The sequence below is a fragment of the Dendrobium catenatum genome, unplaced genomic scaffold, assembly GCF_001605985.2.
Source record: "Dendrobium catenatum unplaced genomic scaffold, ASM160598v2 fragScaff_scaffold_743, whole genome shotgun sequence".
Lineage (NCBI taxonomy): Eukaryota > Viridiplantae > Streptophyta > Magnoliopsida > Asparagales > Orchidaceae > Dendrobium > Dendrobium catenatum.
Window position 1 is genome coordinate 599330 of NW_021319205.1, and position 14708 is coordinate 614037.

A 14708-nucleotide genomic window follows, 5' to 3' on the forward strand; every position below is an offset into this window, starting at 1 on the left:
GCACCCCAACCTTCTTCCACGACAACACCTTCAATCGCATTATTGAATTCAACTGAGTATCCACCAACTGATGAGCCTTCTAACCTACATTTACATATTTCCCTTTGAATAGGTAAACAACAATATATTCCTCATCTCCTTAACTCCTAAATTCATTTAAGTAATTATCTACAATGTTTCATACATTCATTTTTCTTTTTTTAATTGTATATGTTTCTAGGACATATCAAAATGCACTACAAATTCCTTTATGGGAATATGCCGTGAATGTTGAAACGACTATTTTTCTTGGTCGCCTTATCTAAAATTTGGTTGCCATCCCCTATTGGAGTCAAACCAATTGCTTGTTGGTGGATGTTCACCATCAAATTTAAGCCTTATGGAAAAATTAATCTCTACTAAGCAAGCTTGGTTGCCAAAAGGTTCACCCATGTCCATTTGATAGCCTATTTTGATATATTATCCCTCCTTGCAAGCCTGTCTAGTTGTTTTGGATAAGAAAAGATTTCTTGAAGAACTTTATTTGAAATAGAATGTTGCGTTTTAACAATCAAAGTGTCATCCGTCTAACAAAATCCTAGTTTACACTCAAAGTCTAAGCATATTGATATTTGGTGCCACTAGATGTAGAATGCGTTTGAGAATAAAATCAAAGAATTGTAAAACTCAATCATAAAATGAACGGGTTATATATGATGATAAACCCTTAACAATAAGCATTAAGTATGCATAAAGAGGTAATGTTAAAACTCTTCCTTATGTGCATTTGGTCAATTTGGATGATTTCATTTACGAATTAGCTAAATCAATTAGTTTTGGTTGAAAATTTTTAAAAACCAAACTAAACCAAAGTGAATTGAGTTTGGTCGGTTAGGTTTAGTTTGGAGAAAACAAAATGCAATTAACTTAGATAATGAACCAATAACAAAAAATCAAAGTAAGTCAAAATTATAGCCAATAAATGAACCATTACATTAACAACTAAATAACATTGGTTCTATTTAATTTTTATTTTATCTAAAAAATGCACATCCTTACATGAGGAGTTTTTTGAGGTTCATCCATTCATATGAGGAAGATTCATGCATAAGAATTCTCCAACAAGGCAATTATTGCAAAGCTTTATATAGAATTCCAACAGAATGGTGTTATTTTATGTTTGATAGTTCAAGCATGAATACATGTACTTTCTCACATAGGGAAGAGGAAAACTTGATGGTCACTACACTAACCAATAATATAAAGAACAGGAAAATCTTATGTCATAGTGACATGAAGTCCAACAGGGCAAGGTTTTGAAAATCCCCCATACGAATAAGTTGAAATTGCATAGTCCTTGATAACCGTTTGCATAAATATATTGCAATCCATTTTAGACATTAATTTAAATATTATTGTAATTTAGTCCTTTTAGATTTTATATTATTCACATTAAGATTAAGTTTCAACCATTTAAAAAGAAAAAAAAAAGATGATATCAAATAAAAAATTTGATCATGAAATGAATCACGTGGTTTAACCAAATCATGAACGGTTCACCAATATGATGATCCAACATTCAATTCATCATGCTTTTTCCTAGTACTTGTGAAAAATGGCTTTAGTGTTGGACCGGATCGGTCAAGGAACCAAATTAACAGTTGGATTGATTGATTCAATCTAGTTTTTAAAACGTTGCAACCGGGTAGATTTGGCATGTAATAAACCCCCTAGGTACACTCAAGGAAGAAGTAAGAGACGTTGTGAACAAGTGATTTCCATCCACTTCAAGGAGCAATCTTTTACACCTAGAGTGAGGGAAAGAAGTGTGCAGCTCATCCTATCCACTAGTGAACGTGAAATCCATCAACAGTGTCCATTCTTGTTATCAAAGTCTTAGTGGGCCTTTTTTTATCAATCTTTTAGTGTTCGAGAGAAGATGAAAATTGTAATCTGGTTGTCTTCATAATGGAGAATGGTTGGTTGGAATAGGCCCCGCAACCTTTTCTTTCTGTTTTTCACATAAATATTGTGTTCTCAACTTCTCACTTGTTGCTCATTTCTCTAGTTGCTTGTGCAAGGACCAAGAGAAGGAATTCCATGTTTGCTTCTCCTATCCTAACACATTCATGTTTGTCATTCAAATGTTACGAAATAAGACAGCCTTAATGAAAGTACACCTATAAATTATTGTCCGCCAAAAATAAAGCAGCAAAAAATAACGAAAAGCAGCAATAATCCAAAGACCAATACACTTTATTGCAAAGCTATCCATGGCATCAAAACTTCATCTTGCTAGTTGAAACCAAAAAAATGCAGCAAGTTTCTACCATGATTCACAATCACAAATCTAACTCCTTTCCTCTCCCTCACTCATCAACACGAAAACAAAAAATGCCATACTAACTGTCCACAAATAGCTTTGCCCCATAAAGAATGACTAGGGTTTCAGAATGGGTTCCTTTACATGATATAGCAAGAAGGCTGACACCTAATTAACCAACAAACTGCCAAAAAAAATGTCAATTATGAACAAGGCATCATGTGAATTACCGTGCACCGACCGGGAAAACATTCATACGCGGACATTTGGGAAGAGAAGGACAGACTTAGGGTTTATCCGGGAACTTCCTTTTCAAATATTCCACGACGAAATCTCGGCGAGCCTTGGCGCGGGCTTGCTGCGGGGCGATGTTGACGAAGGAGAGGTGCCCGCCAATCGCCATCATGACAACGCCAGCAACAAAGAAGAAGCCCGTAGTAAGCACCTGCTTTCGGGTTGCAGGATAGTTCCATGCCATCATATAACATCAAATTTCAGCACAAGGGTTGATTTGATAATTTTTTTGTTATAACATCAAATTTCAGCACAAGACTTAGCTAGTTAAAAAAAACCACTATATGAATAAAGGATATAAGAATTCTCTATTCCTCACATTTGAAGATGATAGGACTAATTGAGAACAAAATATTTGATTTTTCTTTGTGAAAATTATAGAAATATAATGTCCATAAATGTATGATCAAAATCCAACAATATGATTAGATGATAATTAAAACCTCATAATAGAGTTAGATATTGATATTAGTCTTGAGATGATGGTGACAATTTTTAGTGGTAGTCATTCATGCTGATGACGACTGGCGGTGATGGCGACTGACGATGGCCATCAACGGTGATAACTGGTGGTAGTCATCGATGGTAATAGCCAGAAAATGCTATAGTTTTTTAATTCTCTCAACTCTTAGACCTCTTTTTTTGTAGAGAATAAAATTTTATTTATAGAATTTTGATATTGATATTTTCCTAAATTGATCAAAATCCAAAATATTTCATCGTATGTTCTATATTGATTCTCTTGGTCGTGAAAGGTTTTCGAAGCAATTAAGTGGCTTAATCATGCAAAAAATTAGGTGACCTTGAGCTCGTTAGTTTCGTCTTGTCAAACCGCTCGATTTTATTATAAGCATGTCAAACTTAAAGATCATTTGATCATCTTGTTAATATGAAGTGTCCAATGATGCATTAAGTACTTCATTATGCTCATTTTGGCTTGGATTGTACTACTTTTGATATCGTTTGATTCATCTTGTCGAGACATTCAAGTGGACTATAAATTTACTTACTTAAATTGAAGCTCAGATAATCCCGAATTTAATTTTTCGTAAACATATCAATATGCATTTTAGGGTTTACCTACCCTCTGTATTATTTTTTTGCCAATTTTTTTTTAAAGTTTGGTGGATTGTTCACAAGTTTATAATTGTTGTTAGTTTTACTCCGTATTTAGTTGCTTCTGCTCAATAATTATATTCGGTTCAGTGAATCAAAATGAAAGCAATATAATATGAATTTCTCTTATTGGATTTTATATTTTTTCATGCCACGCTTGTGTAGACTTTCTCTGAACTTTTTATTAGGAATGGATTTAATGGTGGATTTGAGCTATTGCCTTTTTATAACTTTTAAATTTGATTCATATTATATTGAATTTAAGAATGACGTTAGAAAAAAGTTAGGAAGCCGAGAAGCAGAAAATCGTTCAGCTTGAAAAATACATAAAAATATATAATTATTAATATAAATTGAGGCTCTAATTGTTATGGATTAGAACATTCGCAGCGGTAGAGAGATATAGAGTTTAACATCCTAGTTTTGCACAAAGATCACGTGTACAAATAGATAACTAGAGAGAGATGCAAGAGTCATAAGAGACGTCAAGATTTTTACTTGAAAATTTTTGAAATGAGAAAAATCATGGGGCTTGGCCCAATAAAAATGATTCTATTAGTGTTTATTATTGCTTACAAAAGAGGCCCTTCCTTGGGGGGAGGGTCGTGGCTCGATGTAGCAAATATACATCACATAAAGCATATTACATGGTGAGTGTTGGAAGAATCTAGTGATATGAGAGTTTTTCTCAAAGAGAGTGTTGGCTTGTCGTTCGGTCAGTTGGATCATAGCCGGGCGACAGTGGCTAAAGGGACCATAACCAGCGAGCAATGGAGGGCATAGGGACCGTAATCGAAAGGCAACAATGGTCGGAAAGACCATAGTCGACAGGCGACAAAGGTCGGAGAGAGCATAATCAGCAGGCTACAATGGTATCAAGGACCATAGTCCTCAAGAAATGGAGGCTGAAGGGGTCGTAGTTGACGATTGATGGAGGTCGAAGGGACCGTAATTGGCGGGCAACAATGATTGGAGAGACCATAGTCAAGGGACATAGTGGTGGAGAGACAGTAGTTGGCGAGTGACAATGATCGGGGTGGTGTATTGATGACATCCAGGCTGAGGTCCAATGGAGGTCGGTGCTCGGGCTGAGGTCAAGTGGAGATTGACAGACATATGGTGGTTCAACGACGATCAACGATTAGGCGGTGGTCCAACGATGGTTGGGCAGAAGTCCGAGGATGGCTGGCGGTCGGGTGGAAATTCGGCGGCAATCAGCTACTGATGGTGGTCTAGCCATAATCGATAAAAGTTCATCGACGGTGGAACTTAGGTGGAGCTCTAGATCCTTGAAGTTTCAAAGCTCTTCCCAATTTCTAGTCAAAGGTCCTCGCCTACAAAGGTCCAAGCCTCCCCCTTCATATGGGAAGAGAGGGTTCATAGATTTTAAGAGTGGCATGCCCCATAAATATGGAGAAGGTTCAGGGTAAATTCAGAGTGCTCTATCAGACAGCTCATATTGATTACCTTGATCATTGATTGATCATCAAACATTTAATTTCCTTAATGATGTCAAAATTAAGCAATCTTGGGTTTGTTTGATTTGTCTCATCTAGCCGCTTGATTCAATTATAAGCATGCCATACAACAAATCACTGCTTGAGTTAAAAATAAAAATAAAAAAGCATGCCATATTTAGAGATCACTTGATCATCCAATTAATAGTTTGAACCTTCTAAATATGATTCGAACACTTGATTTGGGCCTATTTGAGCTCGGGTTGAAATGATTTTTATGTCGTTAAATTTACTCTCCTTGAGATGTTCAATTTGGCTATGAGTTTGCTGAAATTGGAGTTCGGATGATTCCAAATTTAATTTCAAAATTTTTTAACTATAACATACGTCAAGATTCATGCTCGATCAAGATATAATTTTTTATGACGTATCACTAATATTACATAAGCTTATGATAGTAACAACAGTTTTTTCAAGAGATTTTATGTTATCTTTAATATTTGTATCGAATCTTTTCTGGTTGGTTGTAAACATCTAATAGGTCTTTATGCCAATCATTTAAAATCTAAGTATTTGGGAGTGTAGCTATCTGTAAATTCTTTTGATAGTAGCGACGATCTTTTTGTTACTTCAGCATTTGCGATTGCAGAAACTAAATTTAAAAACATGACAATGGTTGTTGGGAATTTTGATTAAAATAATTGGATGTAAGTTATATCTCTTAGCTTTTACATTAGATATGGAGAAATATTTGGGTGAAAAAATCAATAATGTATTTTCCAATGTACAGATAGGGGGTTTCACTATAACACTTCAAAAAGAATTAAGCATAAACTTATTTATTAGAATTAAATAAAAATTCGACAATTAATAAAACACAAATAAAAAAAATAATTCAGTGAGATAAAAGATTATTACAGTTATTATTGTTCAAATGATATATTTCCAAATAAAACAATTGCTTTAAAGTGTTTAATAAATCATTCTGACTTTCCATTTCACCATCAATTCAAAGAGAGATTATTATGTGAGGCCATTGAACTGTCCAGAGGTGAATCAAGATGCGCCATGTCATCCGGTACACAACGATTCACAACATCGTTATGCAAAAGAAAAATGACGTGGCGCGTCATGATTCGCCTCCGGACAGCGTCCGGTGACCGTACAGAATAATTTCACCACTTCAAATGGTATAATTTATGTTAAAGGCTTTATTCAAAAAGGACCTTGAACCTCCAAAACAAAAAACAAAACAGGCAACTTGCAGCATATTATACACAAAGTGTTTACAATAATTTTAACATGTTCCACAAAGGATCACCAAGCATGCTTGTTCTAGAATGTTCCTCCATTCCATGTAAATGATAACGGCAAGCAGCCAAATCGAGAAAGCTTCAGTTACAGAATGATCAAGGCAAGTAGAGTAGCCAAGAAAGCTTCAGTTGCAGTCGTCAATGTTCGCATCGTCTATATACTAACATAGGCTTCCTTTTTTTGAGCTAAGAAAGCTTCTAACGCCGAATTCTTCTCCTGGTTGTCTCTGAACTGAATGCTTCGTCCATGACCTGGAAGAAGAGTACTGTTAGCTCATGAGATTTTATATATTTTGATGCATGGAAATAATCTTTTTTCTTAAAGTAGCTTTCTAATACAAAAATTGAAAGCTGCTTTAAAAAGCAGTAAGAAAGCTGTCCCAAACGAAACCTTAGTGAAGCATTGTTCTCCATATTTTAAATCAAATCTAACAAATTACAATAATTTCTTTGTACTTACTTTAGTGTCAATCAAATAATTTTGAATTTTTATAATATACTGCATTCATTAATCATTACTCAATTAATTTTAAAAAAAAAGTATTCAGGCTCACCTAAATTAAATAGGTTGCATGAGTTTGAGACAAAATAATTTCCTTAAAAAGATATTGCCCCCAGTATAAATACAATGGCAGAGAAATCGCCCGAATTTATAACAAAATAACAAAGCAATACGTATAGATTTAGGTTTCGTTTGGGACAATTTTTTGTCACTCTTTTTTGCTGTTTTCAAGATATTTTTATACTGAAAAGCTACTGTAGAAAGCAGTAAGAAAGCTATCCCAAATGAAGCATAAACAACTTTTTAGTATAAATTTTTTTTAATAATTTTTTTACTAAAAAGCTTCTATAAAAAAGCAGCAAAAACACTATTTCAAACGAATCCTAAGTCTGAAAAATGAATTAGATATAAATTTTAAGGGGAAGTCATTTTAATGTGTGTTCTTTTTTTTTTTTTTTTTTTTTTTTTGAAGAAAATTTTAATGTGTGTTCGGTCGTTCAGTTCATAGGTGCATCTCTTAACTAAAATCTTTATGAAAGCAGTATTCACAACTACTGGTTTATATAGCCTATTTAAGGAACGGAAATGCATAGCTCTGGCCATATCCCAATAACCATAAAGAATGACTCTTTCTAGACAATCGTTTGCGAAGTAATTGTTCATTATGTGGGACTAAACTCTACAAAGCCCACTTTATTTCTTTGAAAACTCTCTGAAGGTAGCGGCAAATTGAATAATTTGAGGGCTACAAACCTCACTGATCAATGATGTTGGACTTAATTATTTGTTTTGTGGAAAAGCATGTGCTAAAGAGAAAAGACAAACACAAGAATGAAAAAAATAATTTACAATGAGAATATTAGGAAGAAAACTAATAGTAATCCGATCTTCACACAGCAAAAACAGCAATAACGAACCGAAAACGCAACAGAAATCAATGAGAAAGAATAAGATTATGGTCTAACTGATTTTTTATATTGTCACAACAAACCAAGATACAAGTTGATTACTATTTGAGAGGTAGATCAACTCTCCGCAAACCCTAGACATCACTAGAAATAACTTCAAAAAAAACTACTACAAACATAAAATTCCGTAATGAAAATAAAACAACCTAATTAATCCTAAATAAACCTTCTTAATTTTCTCTCAAATCTGAATTCAAAATCAGCCCTTTTTCCCTAAATAAACTTTCCTAATTCCCTCCCAAATCTAAATTCAAATCAACCATCTTTCCTTAAATAAACATTTATAATTTTCTCCCAATTTTGATTCAAACCAACATTCTTTCCCTAAATAAACCTTCATAATTCCCTACCAATTTTAGTTTCTATGGTAACTTGGTAAGTAATTAAAGGTAAAATTAATCTCATTTGAGCACCATTCTCCTTGCTTGCCGCCCACACTAATGAGGCTCACATGACTCTTCCGCTAGCCAACAAGACCGGCCCCCCTTCCCGGGGCCGGGTTGATTGGTTGGATCTGAAAAACATCAAAAAAATTTAAGATTGTTCAGAGAGATTAATGTTCATTAGTTTAGATACAAAAACATAATAAAATATTTACCCTCAAATATTTTTCTCATTTTTATCTCACCGGTAATCTTCCATCCCACTATCTCCATTATTTTCTCTCTACGAATGATTCCTCCACATGCTATGCTTACTAGAGAGAAAAAAGCTTGTTGTTTCATATATTGAACCTCCTCACTAGCTACCAACCACTGCAACCATCACTGATTTTCCCTTGATAATGTTTATGGTGACGAATGTTGGCCATTAAAAGAGAAGCATAATACTACGTTAAGTGTGGCAGAGATGAGGATGCTCAGATGGATGAGTGGTTTTACCCTTAAAGATAGGATACGAAATGACCATATACGTGAAAAGGTTGGACTAGCTCCAGTAGAAGATAAGATTAGAGAGAGTCGCCTTAGATGGTTTGGTCAATTAAAATGGCGGCCTTCCGATGACCCAGTTAGGAAAGTAGATGCATTATATTTGACTTATGTTAAGAAAGGTAGAGGCAATACCAAAAAAGACTTGGTTAAAAAATATTAGAAATTATCTTTCTTTATTAGATTTAAACGAGAATTTGACTTTTAATAGAACACAATGGAGAAAAAGGATTCATGTAGCTGACCCCACGTAGTGGGAGTTGTTGTTGTTGTTGAATGTTTATGACTTCCAATTAGGCTCCGACCCTTCAGTAGTTGTTCCCACTATCCGGCAAACATATCTCTTTGTATGACTACAAACAAGAAAACTACTAACCTTCAATCACTTCATTAACCACTTCGACCTCATCTTTCACACCTAGTTGAATGAAAGAGGAGAATAAAAGATATCTTATAACTACTGAGTTTCTTATCTTTTTTATAAGACTACATATGGTGGTAGGTATGAAGGATAAAATGTGAATGGGATCTCGAGTCTGGTAGCTCCCAAAGTTTAAAAACAAAATTGATCTGGTTCAAATTTTATCCAAAATTTTCTTAAATTTAAAATAAAATTTGCACGAGAAAAATATGAGAATATTGGCTCCACGTATATTAATAATCTCTTACTTAGATATTAATTTATGCTAAGCTTTATTTAAAAAGATAATAATCTCTATGCGATACCCCTCATAATTAACCGTAGAGGCTATTACAGGGCCTTAATCTATCAACAGTAAATTTGTTAGTTTTAGTCACAACCTTTGCTTTATATTTATTTATGATGCTCTTGATCCTGATATACAAGTTGCCTTCTAATGCCCATCAGCCATCCACCCTTTGAAAGCTGCCATTTGACATAAACTTTACCTCAAAATGGACCTTTAGAATCGCTAGTAATAAATTTAAATCGCTTCAAATGTTATGTACATGGTACATTTGTTGCTTTTAAGAATAATTAGATACATTTACTCCCCCCCTCCCAAAAATAAAGAATAATTAGATACAAAGACTTTTTGTAGAGTTGACTGAAAATACTTTCTGTAGAGTTGACTGAAAAGACACCAGAGTCCAATATTCCTGACTAAATAGAAGTATTCACATTAATGACCTGTGCATCATAAATCTCTTCACTTACAAATTCATATATCGCTCCATCTAATTCAAACTATATTCACGGTTCCTCTATGGATAGTCTTTTCATGTGGCCAGTCTTGTCCAATATATACCGACTAGACCATTTAATTGACTACTATAATGAGATTCAAAACTACCTCCATAGTTGTCTCTTCCTACACTTCTTCCTCTGCTCTCAAGATTTAGGGCAGAAGAAGAGTCTTACCCTTATTCTAGTTTCCTAATGTCTTCACCTAAGATCAGATCGTAAAATCATTATACTTTAACTTCATAGACCCACATGAATTGCTGACAACTATCACAATGCTAGCCCAATTTCTAAGTAGTGATGATAATAAGCACAATGCACAATTTTCACTATCTAAGTTGATATCAACTGACCTCATCTAACTAGTTATTAGATTGAACTCACTGAAATGCAATGTTGCAAAAGCACCTCTAAGCATCTTGAGATTAACAAATTTTCCCATTAGATAAACCTTTTTCCCATTAAGAAAAGAGCACAAGAGCGTTACATGGTTTAATGTGACACACCAATATTTACGATTGCACAAAGAGATAAATATCCACTAGTCTAGAGAAAAAAACATGATACAAAAATTTATCCTAAAATATTTTTCTCATTTTTATTTCACTAGTATTCTTCCCTCTCTCTTATTCCCGCTCAAAACTTGAGCATTATTCCTCCAACAACTACTCTCATTTGAGGTAAAGGAACCTGACGCCTCTTATATCGAACCACCTCGCTGATCACCAGCCCTTATAACATACATAAATGTTCTCTTGAGAAGGCCTAAGGCGTCCTACTGTTACCATTGGCTCTTCGATAATCTTTGCTGACTACCCAACAAAGAAATCCCCCTGTATAATACCGACTAAGAAAATTACTAAACCCCAACCACTAACTAACTACTTATTCGACCTTCAAAGGATAATGCGTGATTCCTCACAAAACTTTATTTCTTCTTTTTTTATATAGCAACATGTGGTGCTAAGTATGAAGGATTAAACGTGAATATGATCTTGAGTTGGTATTTGGTAATCATCAAATTTGAAAATCAAAATAAAAATTGGTTCAATATTAGCCAAGATTTTCATGGTATTTAAAATTACTATGAAATCAAACTTATATGATAAAACCATAGGGTAATTGAGCTCCACGCGTCTTAACAGTTTGAGCATAAGATGATATTAATTCAGGAAAATCAGGATGATTTTTTTTATTTAATATTGAACTACGTCGATGAAAAAAACACCTACCAGGTAGAATCCATTTAAAGTCCAAGTCTAACAGCTTTCTCAAACTATCAAGCTGCATATTAACTGCAAAATCATAAACATTTTGTTGGTTCACGTCTAGTAAAAACAGGAAAACTATAAAGGATGAAAAAAAAAAGCAACATATCAATTACATGTGGAAAAGTACCTGAAACCCTGTTAACTTGCTCAAATATGCTAAATTCAGAATCTCCAGTTTTTGCAAAATGATCGCCAGTGAAGAGAACCTTCAGTGGCTTGTAATACAGACAGACTGAACCCTGTAAATATAACATGTTTAATGACAGGCTATCATAGTACGTGTACTCCCTCATAATAACACTTTTTGTTGGTGATCCATAGAACCCATTTTTGAATGGATTACCACCCACAGATCATGATTCAACTACCTATTAGGAACTTTCATGATCTCAACTCTCAACTTACAAAATATGGATAGGTTCAAAAAAATAACTTGCAAATAAATACATAATAATTATCATTAGTACGTATAAACACTTGCGATTTTAAAATATTGGATCCTTCATGATTACTTAGCTACTAGGTTCATTTAATTTCAGTAAACCATAATATAATTGCTCAGATATAAGTTTTAACCTTTCTAAACCAATTAATTATGTCCCTTAATACTTCAGAAAATATGTAGCAAACTTACATCCTCCGGGCAACACTTTACTCTCCCCTCTTCACACCCAACCCCGCCTCACAGAAACCACATGTGGGTGGCAGAGTATGGCTGACCAACTACTCATCATTTCTTGAACTTCTCTCACCCTCCCTCTCTCGCTCCTTTCATACTCTCCCTCAACCTCTTCCTCCAAACAATCCCATTCCATCCCTAAAGATGGAAATGCAGTCAAACATTCAGCAACTATGCCATAATTTTACATATATTGTATTGTGATGATCCCATTTCTGATGTAGGTATTGTAGAAATGTACATTGTAAATCTTACTTCAGTATGACCAGGAGTGTGAATAAGATCAAACTCTGTGCCAATGCTCCATGGACCATTACCATATAGTTTCATCTCAACGTCAACAGTAGACTCCTTCACCTGGACACCTTGCATGAGAACAAATTATAATTGAGCAACCTTTTTATTTATTCACCAAGGAGAAATAGAAAAGCCAAATATGACAGAAAGAATCATCCAAAAACATTCAAAGAAAGGACAAAGCGTATATAAATATGAACATAAATATAAATATAAAGAAAGGACAGAATCCTTAAAAACAAGTGCATAAGAATGTTCGTGAATTTGATGGTGTGCCGTTTGAGTATGCCATTTGTGATTGTGACTGTCTTAATGAATCATGTTTGGGAGCTGGTAGATTGTTTTACTAAACCTATAGGATGCAAAAGAATCTTCAAGAAAAAGCTCAAACCATGGATCAATTGGTAAATTCAAAGCTAGATTGGTGGCTAAATAATTTACTCAAAAGGGTTTAAACTACTATTGCATTATTCTCCAGTTCCTAGAACGACCTCCATAAGAATTTTTATTGCTTAGCTTCAATTTATAAGTTGCATAGTCACTAAGTGAATGTAAAGACAGCATTTCTAAAATGATTATTTAAAAGAGTAGATTTATATAGAGCAACCGAAAGGTTGGGGTGCTAGGGAATAAAAAGAAAGTATGCAAGCATATCAAGTGTCGGTATGGACTTAAATGAGCTCCAAAACAATGGCATGGAATACTTCATACCACTATGATCTTCAATGTTTATGAGTTCAATGAAGCAAATTCATGTATTTATCATAAATTTGATGACAAAAAAAAATATGGTCCGATCATTTTTTTTTTTGCACCACAAATGGGGTTCAACCGCAACATTGCAAATATCGCCAATGAGCTTCCTCATGTTAAAAAAAGCATGCAGGGCTCCACTCACCTCATCGAATGTGTAACAAATGGGCTTCATCCATGACGTCGCAAATTTCACTGAAAAACTTCCGCTATGCTAAGAAAAATATGTACAGGACGTCGCTCGTCAGACAAACACGCCACCAACAAGGTTTTGAGACTTTTTTTTAGTTATAGCTTTATACCTGCATGTGCAAAAATCTTGACGGTGTTAACAATGAAGTTTAAAGTGAGTTGTATACTCACATATGACTTTATAGGTGCTTAGATGATAGTCGGTGAGTCGCAATGAAGGAACTCTCATTTATTAGGACCCAAAAGTGGACTCGCCCAATAATTAGCATGTGTTATTTTCCTGAGACTCACAGGAGAACTCGTCAGTGATCAACAAGAACTACTCACCCTGGCCTACAAAAGGAGGTCGTCCCTCATAGGAGGAAACCAAGGTTCCTCACAAGATCCAGCAATTCGTCCTAGCACCACAAGAAGTCAACCACTAGGGTTACTCGTTCTCAGCCAGAGTGGGTATCATCACTCATGCTCACCAAGCTCAACTATATGAAGGTGTCTATTCATTGGGCCCCTAGCCGATCCTGTCACGACCATCCGATCTAGAGCTATCCCTTTCCACAATAACTCACTTTCCTACATTTTCTAAGGTGATATGAGGCCCCCAGAACGAGTTGATGACAATCCTAGCAAGCCTAACAATCGCAGACCCGCCAATGGACTTGCCCAAGCGCACTCACTTGAACCTACTTGACACTACTAACTCACCCCAAAGACAAATCATTAAATTCATTCTTGTAAAGCCTCAAGACCTAAAGGAAGAATTTACCTACATATCCTATAAATTTCTCCACCACTAATTTCTTTAACATTTATAACCATAATCAACTAATATTCCAAAACAATATAAAATAAGCATCCAAAATTTGCATATACAATATTTCTTCCAAAATACTTAAATAACAATAGTTCATAATACAATGATTACTACAAAAGACTAAAATATATTCTGAAATACAAAATCATGTGTACCTTATAAAATCATATTTTTTTGCTCTTTAACAGACTTAATCTACTAAGCGGGACCCTTGCCTTTATCTGAAATATTTTAAATAACATAATGATAGGAAATACTTGATTTCAAGTATTCCCTAATCACTTTAGCAACAAATCTCAAGGCGAGCTGCTGTCCACAGCAGGAAAATCAGCCAAAACAGTAGAAAAGAGAGGAAAAACTGCAGGAGATTAGGAGAGAACACCGGTATTTTACTAGTAGACGATGAAAATAGCAAAGATACAATTTGTTCTTCGATTCGAGAGGAAGAACGTACTCTCCAAAATCTCCGGCGAAGCCAAGAGCCCAAAACAAAACCTAGATCTCAAAGAGAAAACTCAAATTCAAGATGATCCGTCAATTCCCCCCCAAACTCCTAATTATACAAAATTAATCATAAAGGACAATCATAAACTTCCTAAAATAGCCTTTCACGTTCAAAA

At 34.6% G+C, this 14708-nt stretch overlaps 1 protein-coding gene across 2 annotated transcripts in view; it reads right to left on the bottom strand.

The window, feature by feature from the left end:
* Positions 1 to 6412: 6412 nt before the first annotated feature.
* LOC110097490 (uncharacterized protein ML0493) overlaps positions 6413 to 14708 on the bottom strand; it is a 13395-nt gene continuing 5099 nt past the window's right edge. For both annotated transcript variants that reach the window (XM_020823869.2, XM_020823867.2), the window contains exons 8-11: positions 12291 to 12392; positions 11484 to 11595; positions 11318 to 11380; positions 6413 to 6734 (exon numbers count right to left, since the gene is read on the bottom strand). In XM_020823869.2, coding sequence (XP_020679528.1) covers positions 6637 to 6734; positions 11318 to 11380; positions 11484 to 11595; positions 12291 to 12392 — 375 coding nt within the window. In that variant the 3' untranslated portion in view covers positions 6413 to 6636. The remainder of the gene's footprint in view (positions 6735 to 11317; positions 11381 to 11483; positions 11596 to 12290; positions 12393 to 14708) is intronic.